The 19,426-nt window shown below is 57.7% G+C and overlaps 3 protein-coding genes across 5 annotated transcripts in view; 1 reads left to right on the top strand and 2 right to left on the bottom strand.

Annotated features, from left to right (window-relative positions):
• The first annotated feature begins 5,957 nt into the window (after positions 1–5,957).
• On the top strand, positions 5,958–8,471 carry LOC119091262 (translation initiation factor IF-2). Of its 3 annotated transcripts, none has more exons than XM_037213933.1 (2): positions 5,958–6,012; positions 7,322–8,471. In XM_037213933.1, exon 2 carries the CDS (start codon positions 7,323–7,325, stop codon positions 8,388–8,390), a length of 1,068 nt encoding a protein of 355 aa, XP_037069828.1. In that variant the 5' UTR covers positions 5,958–6,012; position 7,322; the 3' UTR covers positions 8,391–8,471. The 3 variants fall into 3 exon arrangements, with proteins under 3 accessions (XP_037069828.1, XP_037069830.1, XP_037069829.1); XM_037213935.1 differs by lacking the exon at positions 5,958–6,012 and adding an exon at positions 6,029–6,040; XM_037213934.1 differs by lacking the exon at positions 5,958–6,012 and adding an exon at positions 6,047–6,389.
• Positions 8,472–11,135: 2,664 nt separating this feature from the next.
• LOC119091261 (E3 ubiquitin-protein ligase DZIP3) lies at positions 11,136–13,973 on the bottom strand. Its single transcript, XM_037213932.1, has 4 exons — positions 13,573–13,973; positions 12,999–13,182; positions 12,304–12,446; positions 11,136–12,022 (listed from the first exon to the last, which is right to left on the bottom strand). The coding sequence occupies exons 2-4, from the start codon at positions 13,156–13,158 to the stop codon at positions 11,930–11,932; spliced, it is 396 nt and encodes a 131-aa protein (XP_037069827.1). The 5' UTR covers positions 13,159–13,182; positions 13,573–13,973; the 3' UTR covers positions 11,136–11,929.
• Positions 13,217–19,426, bottom strand: part of LOC119092537 (uncharacterized) — a 30,159-nt gene continuing 23,949 nt past the window's right edge. The window contains exons 19-27 of the mRNA XM_037215496.1: positions 19,127–19,219; positions 18,483–18,914; positions 18,010–18,104; positions 15,560–15,692; positions 14,910–15,024; positions 14,482–14,543; positions 14,086–14,115; positions 13,692–13,719; positions 13,217–13,236 (exon numbers count right to left, since the gene is read on the bottom strand). Coding sequence (XP_037071391.1) covers positions 13,217–13,236; positions 13,692–13,719; positions 14,086–14,115; positions 14,482–14,543; positions 14,910–15,024; positions 15,560–15,692; positions 18,010–18,104; positions 18,483–18,914; positions 19,127–19,219 — 1,008 coding nt within the window. The remainder of the gene's footprint in view (positions 13,237–13,691; positions 13,720–14,085; positions 14,116–14,481; positions 14,544–14,909; positions 15,025–15,559; positions 15,693–18,009; positions 18,105–18,482; positions 18,915–19,126; positions 19,220–19,426) is intronic.

The following is a 19,426-nucleotide window of genomic DNA, read 5'->3' as shown; positions in this document are numbered from 1 at the left end:
CAGAACGGCGCCACACGTGTTGCTTGTACGGACTGAAAAACATGGGATGTGTGGCGTGAGAACACAGCGTCATGTGTTGGGTGGTTCGGGAATTGCGCGAGCTTACAAGCGTACTGCATTCCCAACAACTGTCTTCGGGTAGCCAGTGAAGGTTCGTTGGCTTCCATCAGCAAGCTGGCTGTCGGAGACGTACGAAATGCACCAGTAATGATTCTCAACGCAGCATGATGGACCGCGTTCAAGGTGCGTTTTGCAGACTCAGAGGCGCCATCATATACAACACACGCGTAGTCCAGCTTGGAACGTATCAGTGAACGGTATAACAATAAAAAAAGTGTTTTCCGATCTGCTCCGCACCATGTTCGTGCCACGCATTTCAGTATGTTCAGTGTCTTAAAACACTTGTCACGCAGAGTGGTAAGATGCTCCTTGCAGGTCAAACGCTTATCAAAATGTAATCCCAAAAACCGTGCCGCCGTATTGCAGGGGATCGACTGTCCATAAAGCTTGAGCACCATGTCGGGACACTGACACCGGCGTCGACAAAAGTGGCGGAAACTGTCTTCGAGGTGGAAAAACCGTAACCCGTAGAGCATGCTCCATCTTTCTAAGCGAACCACAGCCAACTGCAACTGACGTGACATGGACGCTGCTGTGGCAGATCTGCACCAGATGGCGAGGTCATCAACAAAAAGCGAGCGACCAATCGCCTGGGGAAGACTGTCCCCAACATTATTTATCATGACGGCAAACAGCGCAACACATAGTACACTGCCCTGGGGTATGCCGTTCTCTTGTGTGTATCTTTTCGAGCGTACGGAACCGACACAAACGCGGAAGATACGGTCAGCAAGAAAGTTCGCAAGAAAGGTAAGCATAGCTCCGCGTATGCCATGCTGGAACAGCTTCCTTAAGATGCCATATCGCCAGGTGGTGTCGTAAGCCCTTTCAATATCGAAGAACACAGCTCCTACGTGTCGCCTTTCCCTAAAAGAAATGCGCACAGTTGAGTCCATGGCTAACAGGTGATCAACGGTGCTACGGTTTTTCCTGAAACCACACTGCGCCTTCGAGAAGACATTGTTGCTTTCTAAAAACCAAGACAACCGTGTCTGAACCATCCGCTCCAGGAGTTTGCACATAGAGGAGGTCAGCGCAATTGGACGGTAGTCAGATGGATTCCTCCCATTCTTGTCAGGTTTCAGCAACGGAACTATGAGCGACTCCCGCCAAGAGGTGGGGAATTCTCCTGCCTCCCACAACTGGTTGAATGCCAGCAACATAGTTTGTGTTGCTGTTGGTGGAAGTCGCCGGAGCATATCATTATGAATTAAATCCGGGCCTTCCGCCACGCTGCGCAGATAGCTAATGGCAGACATCAGTTCAAACATTCTGAAAGGTTTGTGATATGAAAATTCTTCGGCTGTATGAAAGTTTATCTGGGCTGCTTCGTAACGAGCACGATGGCGTATGAAATCAGGGACGGCAGTTGCCCGGCCACAACGCTCCGCGAACACACGAGCCATTTCGTTCGCCACCTTAGAGGGGCCCAGTATGTCCTGGCCATTCATATGAAGTACGGGGTGCGGCACTGAGGAGTGTTGGCCTGCTAAACGCTTCATCCGCGCCCAAACCACCGAAGTCGGCGTTTGGCCATTTAGCTGGCCCACATATAAACGCCAAGACGTACGCTTGGCTTCCAAGATAGTGCGTCGGGCTGCCGCCCGAGCTCGTCGAAAAGCGATTAAGTTGTCCGTAGTGCTGTGTCGATCGAAGTCTCGCAGGGCTTTTTTACGCGCACGTATAGCGTCGCGGCACTGGTCCGTCCACCACGGAACAGGGGGACGACGTGGGACACCAGATGTACGTGGAATGCTTTCTTGTGCCGATCGTAAGATTGTGGAGGTGAGTTCTTCTATCGATGCAGGCACATCCGCAGAAACGGAAGCCAACCTGGTTTCCACCCGTGCCTGAAATTCATCCCAGTCAGCCCTTCTAAGATTCCACCGTTGTGGCCTGGAACCGAGAGCTGCTCCGTTCTGGTAGCGCAACCAGATGGGGTAATGATCATTGCCGAAGGAGTCGTTGTCAACGGACCATGTCAGGTGTACCGCCAGTTGGGGGCTTGAAAAACTCAAGTCCAGCGCCGATGTCTGACCTGACGGCAGCGTCATGTGAGTTCGGGTCCCGGCGTTTAAAAGACAGAGAGATTCATCACGTAAAAAAGTTTCGCAATGCCTGCCGCGAGTGTTGGCCTGGGCGCAACCCCAAGATGTGTGGTGAGCATTAAAGTCACCCAGCAATAGAAGAGGCGGGGGAAGCTCGGTCACCAGAAATCTCGTTTCTGCCGTCGGAAATGGAATACCAGGAGGTAAGTACAGCGAGCAGACGGTTATTGCACGACGCCCAAAAAGTATCTTAGCTGCAACAGCTTGCAGGTCAGAGTGTAAGACGACGCGCTGGACAAAGACACTGTGGTGCACAGCCAAAAGAACTCCGCCATGTGCAGTTGGATCAGCTGGCGTATCCCGACGCATTACGGTGTAGCTCGGGATAGTAAAATGAGAGCCAGGTGCCAGTTTGGTCTCCTGCAGGCAGGCGATGGCGGGACAGCGCTCATTCAGAATGACTCTGAGATCGTGTAGACTAGTTCTCACGCCCCTGCAGTTTCACTGCAAGATACTTGTCATAAAGCTAAGAAGTGAGGATAGCCATTACACACCTAGCTCACCAGCACAGCGCGCAGAATATCACAGTCAATAAGCCTGCAAGGGGGCGCACTAAAAAGGGGACAAAGTCACTCATTAAGACGCGACACGGTTCAAAAGAACTGGGCTGCGCCCGTTGCAGGACCGGACACCTCGGTCTGGGAGGTACGGCTCGATTCCGCAGAGTGGTGCCCCACTCTGGGCCGAATCCTTGGGCTTCCTCTGTCGGATGGAGACGGAGGACCGGCTGGGGGGCGCTTTGTGCCAGCGTGCCCAATCCTGAATGGTGGAGGGGGAGGACCCATGGATGGGGCCCTGCCAGACATCTGAGGACCAGCAGGAGGCTCAACTGGTTTTCTGGGCGATGGAGCACCGCTGCGAGGGACGGACTCCTTGCCCGCCCCAGACATGCGGTTCGCCGCCTTCGCCCGTTCTTGTTCGGCCAGGCCTGCCCGCTTGGCATCGCGGGCGCGCCTGTCCGCTTCGTGCCGCCCCAACGTTTCTATCGCCAGCCCGCATGCGTTCGCTAGTGGTGTCGGAGCTGACGAAGGCAGCGGAGCATGCGAAGCGGGGGCGAACGAGGGTGGCGAGGGAACCGATGCGGAGGCCGGTGGAGCCCGCGGGCCACGGCCACGCCGGACCACCGTCCAAGCCTCCTCTCCGGCAGGAGACGGCGGTGCCGGGGGAGTCGGCAACACGGAGGGTGCCGACCGGCCAGACGCCGGGGATGGAGCAGGGGGCTTAGCCCGGACGCCAACATCCGCCACAGAGTCGTCGGCCGGCGAGAAGGACGTCCGGACTGCTGGCTGGGAGTCCGGTGTGCGCGCTGATGGTACAACAGTGAGACCAAAAGATATCAAGAGTCCCACGAACTGAATGACAGTCATCAGCTCGATGACGTTGTTGTGCGGCAAAGCAGTCTTCACTTTCGATGCATACGAGAACTTCGGATGACTCGCGTCATACAGGTCTCTGACCTCTCGGAAAGATATGTTTTTGGATGCTTTTAGCGAAAGTACCTCCTTTTCTCTAACGAACGCTGGACACAGAGTCTTCCTTCAGCACGCCAATGCTTACAATAGACAGGTAAGAAAGGTAAAGGCGAACACGGCCTACCGCGCCTGGTGTTAAGTTGAACACCAGTGACGTCACATCGTCAGATGATGCTTGATGTCCTTCAATCAGCCCGACTAAACCCGTGTAAACTCATGACCAGTTGCATCACACGCTCAGGTGATTAGGCGGAGCCTTTATGTGGCGCGCGAATACTTGCAGTAGGTAGGTGCGAAAGGTAAAGATGAAACAGGGCCTATTGCACCTGATGCTTAATTGAATACCAGTGACGTCATATCGCTATTTGATGTCTAATGGCCTTAGGTCGGCCCAAAAAGGCCCGTAAAAACTTATGACCAGTGATGTCACACATTCTGCGGATTACCAGTGACAACATACCGTTAGCTGATGCCTTTCGGCTTTCACTCAGTCAAAAATAGCCTGTAAAAACTCATGACCACACACTCAGGTGATACGGCAGAGCCATCATTCAGCTCATTAATTGTTTAACAGGCGCGAAAGACAACGATGGAATATGACCTGGTGGGCCTAATGTTAAGTAGAACACCAGTGACGTCATATCGTCAGCTGATGCATTATACCATATAGCGGGTTGAAAAAGCCCATAACAACTCTTAACTAGTGACGTTACACACTCAGGAGATTCGACAGAATCTTCATTCAGCACGCCAATGCTTGTAAAAGACAAGTACGAAAGGTAAAGATGTTACGTGGAACGTTGCGCTTGATGTTGAGTGGAGTACCAGTGACGTCATATCATCCCGCGATGCTTCACAGGATGCGATGCTTTTTCACATTGGGGGGCCGAAGTGCACCTGTATAAACTCATGACCGGTGACGTCACACACTCAGGTGGTTCAGCATCGCCTTGATATAGCACGCGAATGCTTGCAGTAGACAGGCACGAAAGCTAAAGATAGAACATGGCCTGCTAGGCATGATATCTAGTCGAAAACCGGTGACGTCATATGGACGGCTGATGAGGTACGGCCTATAGTGGGTTCAAAACAGTCTATAAAAAATCATGGTCAGTGACGTTGCACACTGAGGTGCTTCGGCAGAGCCTTACTTCAGCATGCCAATCCTTGCGATGGACTGGTACCAAAGGTAAAGGTGGAGCATGGCCTGTCGCGCCTGAAGTTTATCCGAACACCAGTGACGTCACATCGTCAGTTAATGCCGTATGACCTTTCGTCGGCCAAAAAGAGGCCGTCAAATCTCATGACCAATGACATCACATACAGTCGAATGCCAGTGACGTCACATCGTTAGCTTTGCTTCATGGCCTTCAGTTCGCCCCAAGAAATCCATAAAAACTCATGACCAGTGACGTCACACATACACAGGTCATTTGGCAGAGCCTCCCCTCAGCACGCCAATACTTGCAGCAGACAGGTACGAAAGGTATAGATGAAGCATGGCCTGCTGCCTGATGTTCAACCAAATATCCGTGACGTCATATCGTCAGCTGATGCCTTACGGCATTCGGCCGGTCCAAAAGAGCATGTGAAAACCCACGACCATTGACGTCACACAATCAGTCGTATAGCAGTGACGTCCTTAGCTGATACCATGTGGTCTTCAATGGGCCCAAACACACCGGTGAAACTCATGACCAGTGACGTCACACACTCAGGCGATTTGATAGCTTTTATTCAGCACGTCAATGCTTGCAGTAGAGAGGTACGAAGGTAAAATTGAAGCATAGCCTGCTGCGACCAATATTTAGCCGAATATCAGTGACGTCACGCTATCCGATGATACTTCACGGAACATGATACACCGTGGCCTTGGGGCCTAAGTGCATTCGTATCAAGTGATACTTAGTGACATCACACATTGAGGTGATTCGGTCAAACCTTCATTCGGCACAAAAAATGCTTGCAACAGACAGGTACGAAAGGTAAAGATGGAATGAGGCCTGTTGCGCCTGACGTTTAATCAAATACCAGTGACGGCATATCGTCAGGTGATGCCCTACGGCATTCATTTGACCCGAAAGAGCCCTAAAACCTTACGACCAGTGACGTCATATACCCAGTCGAATACCAGTGACATCATATCGCCAGCGAATGCTTTATGGCCTTCAGTCGGCCCAAAAGAACCCCGATCGATGCAAAACCATTTTCGGTGACGTCACAACGTCGGCTGACGCCTCACAGCATTTCCCCAGTACGACAGTACATGAACCCTGCGGCTAGCGTAGCTCTTCCCTCTGTCGGCCGTACAGGTACCGAAGTAAAAAAAGCTCGTCTGTCGTTAGTTTTAATGCAGAGCATGTCGTACTTATTCCTAAAACAGGTTATCTAAACTCTTACCTTGGAACTTAAACATAGACGATAGCGAACATCCGAGCGCCGCAAACACGCAGCTACCGCGACCCCGGCGCCGTTGCTACGCGTGATCATAACATTACTGTGCGTCAATAACCATTACAATGTACCGGGCCAATGTAACAAAAATCCAATGAAATACGTTTCTTGTGTATCCAATCATTATTCCGCACTGTTCATGGATTGGTCGACATCGTAGGCAAATGTGATGTCTTTGGGTGGGAAATTAAAAGCAAAATGAGAATGTGGCGGCTAAACAAAACTTCTTAATATGGTGCGTATATATGGCATGGAACATGGATGCCAATGGGACACTGGGTTGAAGGGGATAGGGTGGGGTGTTAGGTTAGGTGAGTTGAGGTGAGGTGAGGTGGGGTGAAGTGAGGTTCAGTTCAGTTAGGTTAGGCTAGCTTAGTCCATGTTCTGGATGATTCTGCCCTGTGTTTCATAAATGTACCTACACGTGATATGAAACATTTCATTACATTATTGTTATTACCTTGCCCCCCTACACTTTTTATGGTTCTTCTTAGCAGAAATAATGTAACCACAATGCAGAAGCTGTGCTGGGGAGTTGAGGCGGTGGAGTGTGTGTGGCAGTTGGGAGCTTGCCAGTAGTTATTAAAATTTGAAGGTAGAAACATGAATCTGCCTGTTTTATGATTATTTACAATATGTTCCACCTTAAACACAACAAATGATGTCCAATGTTTTTCTAACATTAGGTACCAATGTATACCTACACTGATAGCCAGGTATCTATGCATCCAGATAAGCAGATTTGTTGTGTTCAAGATGCATATGAATGTATTACACCCAGTATGTGCCACTCAACAATTACTTTGAGGAAAAACTTGGTATGGTGGTATTTCTAGTTTTAGACAACAAGCTAAAAATGATCTGAAATGATAGTTTAAACTTTAAAAACAATGGAGTGCATTTGGTACACTGATTTTTAGCATTCCTGTGTGCATTTCTGATGCTGATTTGACATCCAGGCCAAGTGTACTCAATTGCAAGGCTGTGTATATAGGTGTACAGAAGAGATAGTATACATGCCTGAGTTCTGGAGGCTATGTGGCATATCCCAAAGTAACACATGTATGTTATCAGTTCTCCACACAAGGTTCCAGAAAGGTAAAACACTTTATGTTTTCAATAAAACTTATTTGTATGTGCCATAATTGTGCAGGGTCCATTTTCCAGGATGGAGTTGGAGCCCCATCAGTTTACATGGCTGCTTGTGCTTATCTCCAGTTGCACAAGTCAGCCACAGAGCACTCCAAGTGAGAAGACTATACTTATAAAGAATGCAGATGTTGGAGAGCCAGGGCCTGTTAATACAAGTTTAGCTTTATTGAAAGCTGTGTCCATGAGACCAACAGATCCAGGACAAGTGATCCATGGTGTGTCAGGGGCAGGAGTGCAGTCAGACAGTGTTAGTAACATACAGGCTCAGCCAGGAACACATCATGAGGGTGGCAGTGCAGTCACTCTGCCTGAGATGATGCCAGAGCTTCAAGTGCCTTTGAGGATTGATCTTGCATCTGTGCCAAAAAATGATATTCCTGAATCTCCTATGACACTTAATTTGAAGTCAGACCATCCTACACCTCTGAAGTTCACTCCTCAGCCTGTCATGGGAAATGCTTCTGAATCTTACACTGCACAGACAAGTGCCCCCAAATTTCCTGCATCCCCAGCAGCCCCCACAAAGACTACTGCTGTGGGTGGAGAGGCGGCCGCGTGGTCAGCGGGCGGAGCCGGCGGCGAGCTACCGGTGCGCCTGGCCGGCCCAGACGCGACGCCGCCGGCGGGCCGCAGCCGTCACCGACCCGAGCCCGGTCTGGCGCCGTCCGAGGACAAGCCGAGCAGCCGGCGCACGGGCGTGCCCGACCTTGAAATGATCGAGAACCCCTCCAAGCCGCGCAAGGGCGTGCCGTCGGCTCCCGCGCCGGAGGTGGCTGTCAGGCCCCAGTCGGCCGCGCCACCGCCACCCGGCCCGGACGTATCGGAGGAGCCGGCCGCGGTCGCGGCCAGCCCGCCACACCAGCTGGCGTCGTACGCTGGGCCTGAGGAGCTGGCCGGCGAGACGGTACCTCTCACGAGCGCCGACCTGAGTAAGGCCCGCGTATCCACTCTGGTCGGCGTCGGCTTCATCGTCTGCTTCGTGCTCGTCATGGGCTGGCTCGTGTTCCGCAAGGCCAGTGACAGATGGCAGCACCGGCACTACAGGAAAATGGATTTCCTGGTTGATGGCATGTACAATCTATGAATGTCAAAGGACGCCGCATTCACCACGCACGCCACACGCACGCCGCGCTCACCGGGCGCCGGGAGAGTGCGTGCGTGCGTGCGTGCGGGTGGGTGGGTGGGTGGATGGATGGATGGATGAGTGCATGCACGCGCGCGGATGGGTCTATGGGAGGGAAACATTTGACATGCTATTTTTGTAAATTTCACAAACACACGGCTCGAATTTTGCTGAGGTGGTACCGCCACTGTGCATGACATAACTGTGATAACTATGGTGGTGCACGCTTCCCATGTTAGCGGCATGTCCAACCACTGAATAAAGCTACCGATGTTGTACGCGGCTGCGCTCACGCCCTGTGCTCAAGAGATCTATCGGAGCAGGGGAGCGCGTGGCCTGTGGCCATCATCACTTCCAAGTGATGGCTTGGCTTTTGGCGGTGTACGACCGGCCATCTATTCGTGTTAAGAAGTAGGACACGCGAGAAAATGAAAAAAATGAAATGTTTCAGTAAGCAGGCTTGAGTCTGCGGCTACCCGATTTGTATCAGGATATCCGTGGCATGAGCAGGGATGCCGCACACGCCGAGCTGTGTGTTGCGGGCCGGGACTGCGCGTGACGCGGCGAGGTGATCGCTATGTCACCTAAAGCTGTGCTGAAAGCGTGTCCATGTACATATGTGTGAGGTACGCGGTCCAAATGCACTCGCCGTTGCTCACGTCGCCGAATGCTGCTTTGTGTTCGCTTCATGTGCTTTCTTGCCAATGCTCACGGTACCATGTCTCAAGTGGTCGGAAATGCCTTTCAGATGTGTTTTGAGCGGAGCCAATATTGAAATGTTGTACCGCGATGCTCACATGCTTTGTACAGAGGCGTCGTTGCACACGTGCTAGTTCGACCCATGTCATGATTACCGTGAAGTGCCTTCCACCCGCACGGAGCCGGCCGTGCAGACACGTACGGCGGGCGCGGGTAGGCCACAGCGCGCGTCGCGTGCTGGAACCGCCGCCGCGCGGCTCCGGGGGCTCTGAGGCGTCCTCCACCGAAGGTGTGCTGCGTGTCCTCGGCTAGCGCCGACCCGGCGGTCCGGGTTCGTCATGTGCCGAGCTTTTTCCGAAGTTATTACCGATGTTTCCACCGTGTGGCTGTGCAAATACAAGGCTCAGACTTGTGTTCTGTGTGAGTGGTTACACCTGGTTGATTAGGAAAATGTCGACCTGACCAGATCGGGGGCTGAAGCTGATTTCAAGTTTTCATTCGAGATAGCCCTATTCGACCAAACCAAACCAGTTACCCACTGAACCCATCGCGTGCAAAGTCGATGTATTGCACAGGCCGGTGACCACTGAGACGCCTTGCATACGGGGGGGGGGGGGGGGGGGGGGGGGACGGGCGAGGCGAGTCAACCTGCCGTTCTGCGCCGAGAAGAAATAGCGCGACAACAGATGTGAGGGTTATCAAGTGTCATGGAGGTGGTACCAAAAACTAAGTTGATTGAGTGGGGCATTTTACCCCCACTAATGGACAAATATGTTGCAGTTTCATTTCCTAACAGGCAGACGCCCACTGATGTGGCATTCGCACACGAATCATCAACCATTTGAAGATTGGCTAGCCGTGCGTCGAGAAAGGCCGGGCGATCTAAAGTGGATGACTTAGCGATAGTTTACAATTTCGGCGATTCATGTGCAAAATATTGGGCAGCACGCAACATTTTGAGTGACTGCTTGACCAACTGAGCAGGCGCGCGCACCTGCATAGTTTGTAAGGCCGAACTCCGCGCAGCTCAGGCGCAGTGTCCTGCGTTCAGCGTCGGTCTCGTAAAACATGACGTGAGCCGTTTCGGGTTGATTCGGGCGCACCTGTGCGACGAGCGGCTCTGAGATACGCTGCTGAACTGCAGTCTGGCGCACCTGTGCGGTGAGCGGCTCTGAGATACGCTGCTGAACTGCAGTCCTGGCGCACCTGTGCGGTGAGCGGCCCTGAGATACGCTGCTGAACTGCAGTCTGGCGCACCTGTGCGGTGAGCGGCTCTGAGATACGCTCCTGAACTGCAGTCCGCATTCACCTACTCCGTGCAGTCAGCTTCAGGTCTCGTCTGCCCTGGTTGCTGGGATCGGACACTAGTTACCTCAAAGCTTGGAGATCCATGGTTTGTACACGGCGGCGCGTGGCTGAACACATCGACCCACAGTCCCGACAGTGCGGCCTTGTGCCTTCTCAGTCGGCTAGTCGTAGGCCACGGAAACTCCTGACCGCCGAGACCCGGACCGCAATTTGACCAGGGTCCTGATTTCTCGCCATTTGAAAAGATACGCTTTCCACGACTAATGCCATGCCAATTCATTCCATGCCAAATGTTAGAGGAAAAACTTACCGAATAGTTTGCGTGTGAATTCAACAGATTATACCCGCTGTACAACGTGACTTAAAGTTCGGCAAGCACTCAGCACGCTGATTTCTACGGCTTTCTCTGCGGACCATGGGCTCCGTTAAGCGCCTGGGCGCGTCAAATGGAAAGTGCTCCGGGCGCAGCCGTCGCACAACGCCCGACAGCGTGCCAAGTACCTGACCACCGATGATGGAGATGCAAGCCTGTCTGGTGAGTTATTCCCTCCAGCAGCATCCATCGCTAAACACGCAGTGCTGACCACCGTCCGTCCGACACCGTCTAAAGCTTCTGTTTGCTGCCGTACAGCGAGCAGCCTGAGATGAGCGGGCCGTCCGCCTCGATCCCCCCATCCACGGGTATAACCAAACACCAACACAAACGCAAGTATTCATTCTAGGATATCCCATAGGCTATGTGTATCAAAGGCAGTCACAGCTGGCCGGTGAATTATCGAAAGGATGAAGTGATCAGGTGCCATCGACAGCGGGGCGATAACGCCCACCAGTGTGTGCTAGCGCACGCAGTGCCCGACATGCCTGCCTCCAGTCGGGCAGCTGTCACGGCACACTACCTAAGGCAGCAAAGCAACAAGCATGGTCAATGCGGCGGCGTGCTCGGCAAACAAGCCCCCCCCCCCGCAAAAAACAACTCCGGAGGTGTCGCTAGAGTGGGTGCGGCCCGCGCTTGGGCCACCGGAACGACAGCGAAAATGTGACTTAAGCGTGTCACAACGGCGCAGTGGGAAAGGAAAAAGATAGCCGAGTCTCGTTTTAGGGGTCTTGGCGAGCCCCGTGAACACCAACTTCAAGGGCAAGATGGTACCAGGCTGGTCACCTCGGCACCACGCCCCAACCAACAAGCACAGCCAAATCACGATCACATGTGATTCACCAGGGCACCGGCGTACGAGCCCTCTTGTAGAGATCGCCAAACGGCGCGGCAGCCTCGCGGGCGCCATGGCGCCACGCCCCCCCGACACACGGTTCCGTCATCACAGTACTGTCGAGCACGATCAGAAGGCAGCAGGCGGCCGCCGGGCGTGGCGGCCGCCTGCTCTTCACGGCCTGACCGGCTGGCCGCGGCAGGCGAGAGCGCCGCTGACGCCGCCGCCGCAGGGCAGCGTCAGCCGCCTGGTCCCGTTCACAGCCGCCCGAAGAGCGCGGCCGGGCTACTCGAGGGGCGGGAAGTCCACCTCAGCTAGCAGTTGACGGCAGTTGGGACAGGTGGTGATGACGCCGCCGCTCTGCCAGCGCCTCAGGCACTGTGAGAGGTCAGCGGTCAGCACGAGACACGAGACCACGGCCAGCCGCGACGGAAAGCGCAGGTCACCGCGGCAGCCTCAGGCACCATGACATGTCAGAAGTCGGAGGAGGTCATCGGAGGAGATCGGAGGAGAGGAGGCGCATCGGAGGAGACGTGGCCTGAGGCCGGCTGCCGTTATCCGTGCACGTATTCTAGTTACCGGATGTGAAGCGCAACAGAGCGGCTTCCAAGCCGACCGGGGAAGCTGCGATTAGACGGCGCCAATCAGGTCCGACCTACCAACTCATGGAACTGATGGCCACACTGCAGTTGACGTGACTGGTTGGGCTGGCAGGGCTCGAGGCAGATGGTGCACACCTCTCTGGAGACGACGGTCTGGACGGCCGGTCCCGAGCCAGCCGCCACTCCTGGTGAGCCATTGGCTGTAACGAGCCGGAGCCGACTGTAGGCGCTGCACGAGGCGAGCGGCATGGCGACCGCTGTCACCCCCCCCCCCCCCCCCCCCCTCTGTCGTCGCCAGCCGCGCCGGGCGTCCAGAGAGAGACCAACAACCAATCTGAGACAGCAGCGCGCGCCGCCAAAGCCAGCCCCCTCCCCCCCCCCCCCCCGAAGACGTCACCATGAGTATCAGGGCGAAAAAGCGAGCATCAGCGCTAAATCGATCGCATCGCATTTTAACTGAGCGCCGCCAGGTCGCCCAAGGCAGCCCGGGACGTCAGGCGACCCGACATTGGCAACAGTGCGCCAGTCGTCAGACGAGCAGTGCCCGGCGGGCGGAACCAATTGACCTGTTCCAGCCACCAAAGCCGGGACGTGCAGTGTGGAAGGGGGGGGGGTCACTGGCCTACACCAGTCACAAGTGCCTGTCGTTTGGAGGGGGGCACTGACCAGAGCCGGGACGGAGGGCCGGGCGGAAGGGCGGGCCACTGACCAGAGCCGGGACGGAGGGCCGGGCGGAAGGGCGGGCCACTGACCTTCGCCGCCCCGGATAAGCGCCGTCACCTCGCTGATGACCTGGACGCTGGGCACGCCGCGCAGCGTGCCGCCCCGCCGGCTGCGGTAAGCAGACAGCTGATGCAGCACAGTGTCCCGGCCGGTCGACGGGCCGCACCGACCCATTATCTCATCCACCATCTTGTTGAATGGCGTGGGCGCCGGCTGCGGCGGAGAGCTGTGCTCAGGCAGTGCCGGATCACGGCCGCCGCGGCACAGCTGAGCACCGACGCACGCGCGGCGAGGGAGCCTGGCGGGAGGACGCCGCCCACTGGCCGCCGCCACCAGGCTGCCTTCGGATGTGGGCATAAACCAAGGGGCGGGAACGGCCGCTCAGGCGCGCGGAGGGCTACCGACGGTCAATACAGAGGGGAGCGACCTCGTGCCGAACCTGTGCACCCGCCAGCGCGTTACGCAGTCCTCGCTTTTCATCGCCCCTCGGGCTCAGGTCGCGGGTCTCTCGCTCGACGGCAGAGCTAGCGTCGCCGAGCGGCCGTGCCCTGACGACAGGGCGCCGACCGCGGACCCACCCCCTAGCCCCGGTGGGTGCCTGACCTCGCGCGAGGCGGCTCCTGAGGCGGCCGACAGCTGCAGGGCGGCCGGCGTCAGGCTGCGGCCGGGGCTCTGGTGGCGCGCCGGCACGCGGCCCGGCGGCGGCGACGCCGTCGTCCGACCGTTGTCGCTGCCGCTGCCGCTCGACACCTGGCCACAGACGGACACACGCGCTACAGTTACTGCGGTCGGGGGCGCGACAGCCCCCGGTCACAGGCGGCACCGCACGGCCGAGCAGCTCGCAAACGCTCACCTCCACCACCGCACAAACTCGCTCAAACAAGCGTGCTGTGTTACCGTTACGTGCACAAGGCAGCGGTGCGTATCCCCCGGCGGTTACGTGTGGTCGCGTGTTCGGCTGTGTGGGTTTTGAAGCGCTCCTTGGGCGTTGTGCGCCGGCACCGAGCGGAGCCCTGAACGGTGTGTGGCGGCCGGCGCGGCCCGACTCACCGTCAGCACAGGGCTGGGCTGGCTGGGACGCTGCGGAGCGGCGGCGGCCGGCGCGGCCCGACTCACCGTCAGCACAGGGCTGGGCTGGCTGGGACGCTGCGGAGCGGCGGCGGCCGGCGCGGCCCGACTCACCGTCAGCACAGGGCTGGGCTGGCTGGGACGCTGCGGAGCGGCGGCGGCCGGCGCGGCCCGACTCACCGTCAGCACAGGGCTGGGCTGGCTGGGACGCTGCGGAGCGGCGGCGGCCGGCGCGGCCCGACTCACCGTCAGCACAGGGCTGGGCTGGCTGGGACGCTGCGGAGCGGCGGCGGCCGGCGCGGCCCGACTCACCGTCGGCACAGGGCTGGGCTGGCTGGGACGCTGCGGAGCGGCGGCGGCCGGCGCGGCCCGACTCACCGTCAGCACAGGGCTGGGCTGGCTGGGACGCTGCGGAGCGGCGGCGGCCGGCGCGGCCCGACTCACCGTCAGCACAGGGCTGGGCTGGCTGGGACGCTGCGGAGCGGCGGCGGCCGGCGCGGCGCCCGCTGGGGACCGACACCACGGTCAGAGGCGAAAGGACCGTTCGGTCGGTCTGGCGCGGCCGGTCACGGCAATACCGTCACTGGCACCAGACACCGGCACAAGGGCCCAACCAACGACATTGCTCCAGACCCGGCGGTGACAAGACGGCATTGGTGATTGCCCTCAAAATATGCCGTTTGGGTCGGCAGACACGTTTCTTTCGGATGTTTCCGGGAATAACAGTAGTACTGCGCCAATGGGGTTAAGGAGCTGCAAGTGCAGCTTGTCAGCCACCCGACCTGGCCTCGCCTCTTACAGCAAGGCATCATGGGAGACATACCACACTCAGAATATACACCAGCTGTGGCTGCTGCGTCACGAGTACTCACCTCCCGTCAGGCTGGCGATGACTTTATCTGCTTCTGAAACGTCCGGCAGCTTCAGGGAACCTAGCGCAAAGTTTTCTTTTGAACTAATTGCCTTACACGCCTTGTTGATGGTTTCCTGAAACACAGAATGCTCATAACGACACATATTGAGCATGCATGTGGGGCGTCGATCGAGCACTGTGCCGTTATTTATTGCAAATACCGCTCATGAATCGTCCCTGAACGGACGCCATGACGTAAAGCAAACCACGATAATTTTGTATCACACCTGGCCGTCGCTGGGGGAAGCCCCATATGTCAGCACTCAATCAGCGACGACTAATACAGTGCCGGATGATCTGCACCTTAACCACGTTGTAGCAGCCCGACCAGCCACTCTGCAGCACAGTGACTGCTACCGCCACTCACAGACCTGTTCGTCACTCCGTGATTCAGCACAACCAGCACACCATATCGCGTGGGAGTGGAGCTCTGGCCTCACAAACAGGCGACGGCAACGGCGCAGTGCACGATTGTTGGTGACTCCCGTCTCACGGCAACCACCACAGGCGCTTCAAAACACCTGCGTCTACCCATGTCGCCTCAGAGCGAACTAACGGCACGCTGTCATCCCAGCGCGGTGAGGTAGGCTCAGGGCGCGGCTGCCTGACCTTAAACTGGACGCGCGTCCGCTCCAGGCTGATGATGGCCGTCTCCAGGCGCTGAACGTCGGCGAGCGCCGCGTCCGGCCGGCCACGCGCCTCGGCCACGCGCCGCGCGCTACTGGCCGCCTCCCGGCACCGCCTGTGACCGCGGCCCGTCAGTCATGCCGGCACTGTCGGCGCTGTGGCCGCCCGCACCGCACCGGGGCGACGCAGCACAACTCCTCTCCGAGCAGGGTGTGGAAGCAGAACACGACTACACGATACTTCACCAGCAGCACGTAAATGCTGCCACACTGTTGATTTCAAGGAATTGGGCCATTACGCCACGGGGCAACGGGACGGAACGGGTACGACAAAACGGATTGGGTCTGGTTGGAAACGGACGTGATGGAACCGGACTTATGGGGAAGACAAGACAGGACCGGACAGATGGAGAAAACAGGACGGGGCTGGACAGATGGAGAGGACATGACGGACACGGATAGGTGGGGAGTACAGGGCGGGGCCGGCCAAATAGGGAGGACAGGGCGGGACCGGCTAAATGGGGACAACCGGACGGCATGTGGTAGGACAGGAATTGAAGACGAACTTGTGCTCTACTCCAACGGAATCGAATCTGATAACGGAATTGAGTCCGTTTTGGTCGCAACGGGACTCTGATTCAGCTCAAACGGCTACTAAGCTGATTCAAATTTGGAACTGATTCACGTAGTTAATGGTAAAATCGGAATTAATTTGATTCCGCTTCGAAGCATCTGACTTACGAAATGATTCAACCACGATTTCTGTGGCATTCACTTGGTTGACTCGACGATGCACACCATGGGTCACACAGTTATTACGCCATAACATTAAAAGTAAAATACAAATTGATCGAGTATTTGTCAAGCTGCTGGGGACAGCTTTGGATGGATGTTGGGATTACCGGATGCTGAGAGATTGAAGGTGTAAAGAAGCAGACTACAAGAATCAGGTTGACAACGGCCAGGGCGAGCCGCGCCGTGTGATGTGATGCGGTGCGGTGCCGTGCCGTGTGATGTGATGCGGTGCGGTGCCGCGCCGTGTGATGTGATGCGGTGCGGTGCCGTGTGATGTGATGCGGTGCGGTGCCGCGCCGTGTGATGTGATGCGGTGCGGTGCCGTGCCGTGTGATGTGATGCGGTGCGGTGCCGCGCCGTGTGATGTGATGCGGTGCGGTGCGGTGCCGTGTGATGTGATGCGGTGCGGTGCCGTGCCGTGTGATGCGATGCGGTGCGGTGCGGTGCCGTGTGATGCGATGCGGTGTCGTGCCGTGCCGTGTGATGTGATGCGGTGCCGTGCCGTGCCGTGCGATGTGATGCGGTGCGGTGCCGTGCCGTGTGATGTGATGCGGTGCGGTGCGGTGCCGTGCCGTGTGATGTGATGCGGTGCCGTGCCGTGCCGTGTGATGTGATGCGGTGCCGTGCCGTGCCGTGCCGTGTGATGTGATGCGGTGCGGTGCCGTGCCGTGCCGTGTGATGCGATGCGGTGCGGTGCCGTGCCGTGTGATGTGATGCGGTGCCGTGCCGTGCCGTGTGATGCGATGCGGTGCCGTGCGATGTGATGCCGCGGTGCCGTGCAGTGCCGTGTGATGTGATGTGATGTGATGTGATGCCGTACGGTACGGTGCGGTGCGGTGCGGTGCGGTGCGGTGCGGTGCGGTGCGGTGCTGTGCCGCGCCGTGTGATGTGATGCGGTGCCGTGTGGTGCCGTGCCGTGCCGTGCGGTGTGATGCCGCGGCGCCGTGTGATGTGATGTGATGTGATGCGGTGCGGTGCGGTGCGGTGCAGTACCGTGCGATGTGATGCGGTGCCGTGCCGTGCCGTGCGGTGAGGCGCCGTGCAATGTGATGCCGCGGCGCGGTGCGGTGCCGTGCGTTGCGCTGCGTTGCGTTGCATCGCGGTGCGGCGTGGTGTGGTGCGGTGCTGTGCTGTGCTGTGCTGTGCTGTGCTGTGTTGTGTTGTGCTGTGTTGTGCGGTGCGGTGCGGTGCGGTGCGGTGCGGTGCGGTGCGGTGCGGTGCGGTGCGGTGCGGTGCGGTGCGGTGCCGTGCCGTGCCGTGTGATACCGCGGTACCGTGCCGCGCCGTGTGATGTGATACCGCGGTGCCGTGCCGTGCCGTGCCGTGCCGTGCGATGCCGCGGTACCGTGCCGCGCCGTGTGATGTGATACCGCGGTGCCGTGCCGTGCCGTGCGATGCCGCGGTACCGTGCCGCGCTGTGTGATGTGATACCGCGGTGCGGTGCGGTGCCGTGCCGTGCCGTGCGATGCCGCGGTACCGTGCCGCGCTGTGTGATGTGATACCGCGGTGCCGTGTCGCGCCGCGTCACGTCCAGTTATGTCGGGACGGTGGGAGGCCCATGTCGGTCGTAACACCCCGTCCCCGAGGACGGGGGGGGGGGGGGGGGGGGGGGAGGGGAAGGACGGCGGCACAGCTGACCTGATGGTGCTGTCCAGCCGCTCATTGCCGGCCTTGCTGAATACGTTGACGTGGCCAACGCGCGCCTTGCGTCCTTCGGCCAGCGCCGTCTCAACCTGGTGACGCGCGCACACGGTCGTCAAATAGGTAGTGATGCAATACTGGGCAATACAATATTGTAAAGCAGCATTTCTCAGCCAACTACGACTCAAAGGTGCTCATAAGTCGACAGCAGATATTCTAAGCACCTGATGTCTGCATCTCTTTTGGCTGAAGTAACACACCCACAACTCAGGAAAAATCACGTTTAAGACTTGGCTGAGAACAGATTCTGCGCAGTGCTTTTTTGTTTGCATTACATCGTTTTGCTAACACGGCACGTGGTCTGTCGATCACATTGCAAAAATCGTGCTAGACAAAAACCAACTCTTGATTTTAATGCCGACTTTGAGACTAGGCACAGAAGCAGTCGCCGACAGCGACGCCCTGCCCACCTGTTTCGACAACTCATCCAGCTGCTGCTCCTGCACGGCCACGTGCTGCCTGGTGTCCAGCAGCTGCTGCTGCGTATCCGCCAGCTGCTGCGCGCAGATGTCGAGCCGCTGCTGCCGCTCGGACAGCAGCCGCCGCCCGTCCGACAGCTGCCGCTGGCAGTCGGCCAGATGCTGTTGCGTCTCGGCCAGCTGCCGCCGCGCCTGCTCGCCCTGCTCCTCGGTCGCCTTCAGCTGCTGCCGTGCCTCGGCCGCCCGGCCCTGCCACTCGGCCAGCAGTTGCTTGGTCTCGATCAGCTGCTGCTGCTGCGTCTCTGGCGGCAGGACACCGGCCCCGGCGGCGCCGCGCTGGCCCACGCGCGTCAGTTGGCGTACGGTGCGCTCCAGGCGTAGCTGAGAGATCCTGGCCTCGGCCAGCTCATCGGTGCGCGCCGCCTGAGGACAGCCGTCGGGACGGGTCAGAGCGGGTCCGTCCGAACCGGCGAGACACGGCGGGCGGAGACCGCACCGTAAATACGCTCCCCTAATACACGGCAGTACATGCGGCAATCAGTCGAACGGCGCTCGGAACACACTCAACGACAGCGACAGTGGGCTGGCCAGTAGACGTGACGGCACCGTGACAGCGGGGGAGTGGCGGTGCTGACCTTCTCAGTCGTGAGAGCTTCCACCTGTTGGCGTAGCAGCTGGATCTCCTCGGCCGGTCCCGGTGTCATCGGCTCCGTCCGGCTCAGCGGGCCCTGAGGCAGTCAAACGCGCCGCCTCAACACACCGCCGACGCCGGCCACAGCTGCAGTCCCTCCCCGCCCGACATTCCAATCGTGAATGTGACGAAATGCAATAGGGGGAGGGGAGGGGTGGGCAATAATGACGCCGTGCCGATAACGCGCCACGAAATACTTGAACAGATATAGCTACACCAGCTACTCGTTTTCCAAGCAGTCACC

The sequence above is a fragment of the Pollicipes pollicipes genome, unplaced genomic scaffold (assembly GCF_011947565.3).
Source record: "Pollicipes pollicipes isolate AB1234 unplaced genomic scaffold, Ppol_2.1 Scaffold_3447;HRSCAF=4054_pilon_pilon_pilon, whole genome shotgun sequence".
In the NCBI taxonomy this organism is placed as follows: domain Eukaryota; kingdom Metazoa; phylum Arthropoda; class Thecostraca; order Pollicipedomorpha; family Pollicipedidae; genus Pollicipes; species Pollicipes pollicipes.
Note: the sequence above shows the minus strand (reverse complement) of the source record. Positions and strands in the feature narration are given on the sequence as shown.

Bases quoted from the DNA above. Each gene is read 5' to 3' on its own strand.
- LOC119091262 (XM_037213933.1), top strand. From the start codon at position 7,323: ATGGAGTTGGAGCCCCATCAGTTTACATGGCTGCTTGTGCTTATCTCC.
- LOC119091261 (XM_037213932.1), bottom strand. From the start codon at position 13,158: ATGGTGGATGAGATAATGGGTCGGTGCGGCCCGTCGACCGGCCGGGAC. The intron at 12,447-12,998 runs GTCAGTGGCCCG...GGCTCGTTACAG, and splicing joins GCTTATCCGGGGCGGCGAAG to CCAATGGCTCACCAGGAGTG. The intron at 12,023-12,303 runs GTAGGTCGGACC...GACCTCTCACAG, and splicing joins GCCATCAGTTCCATGAGTTG to TGCCTGAGGCGCTGGCAGAG.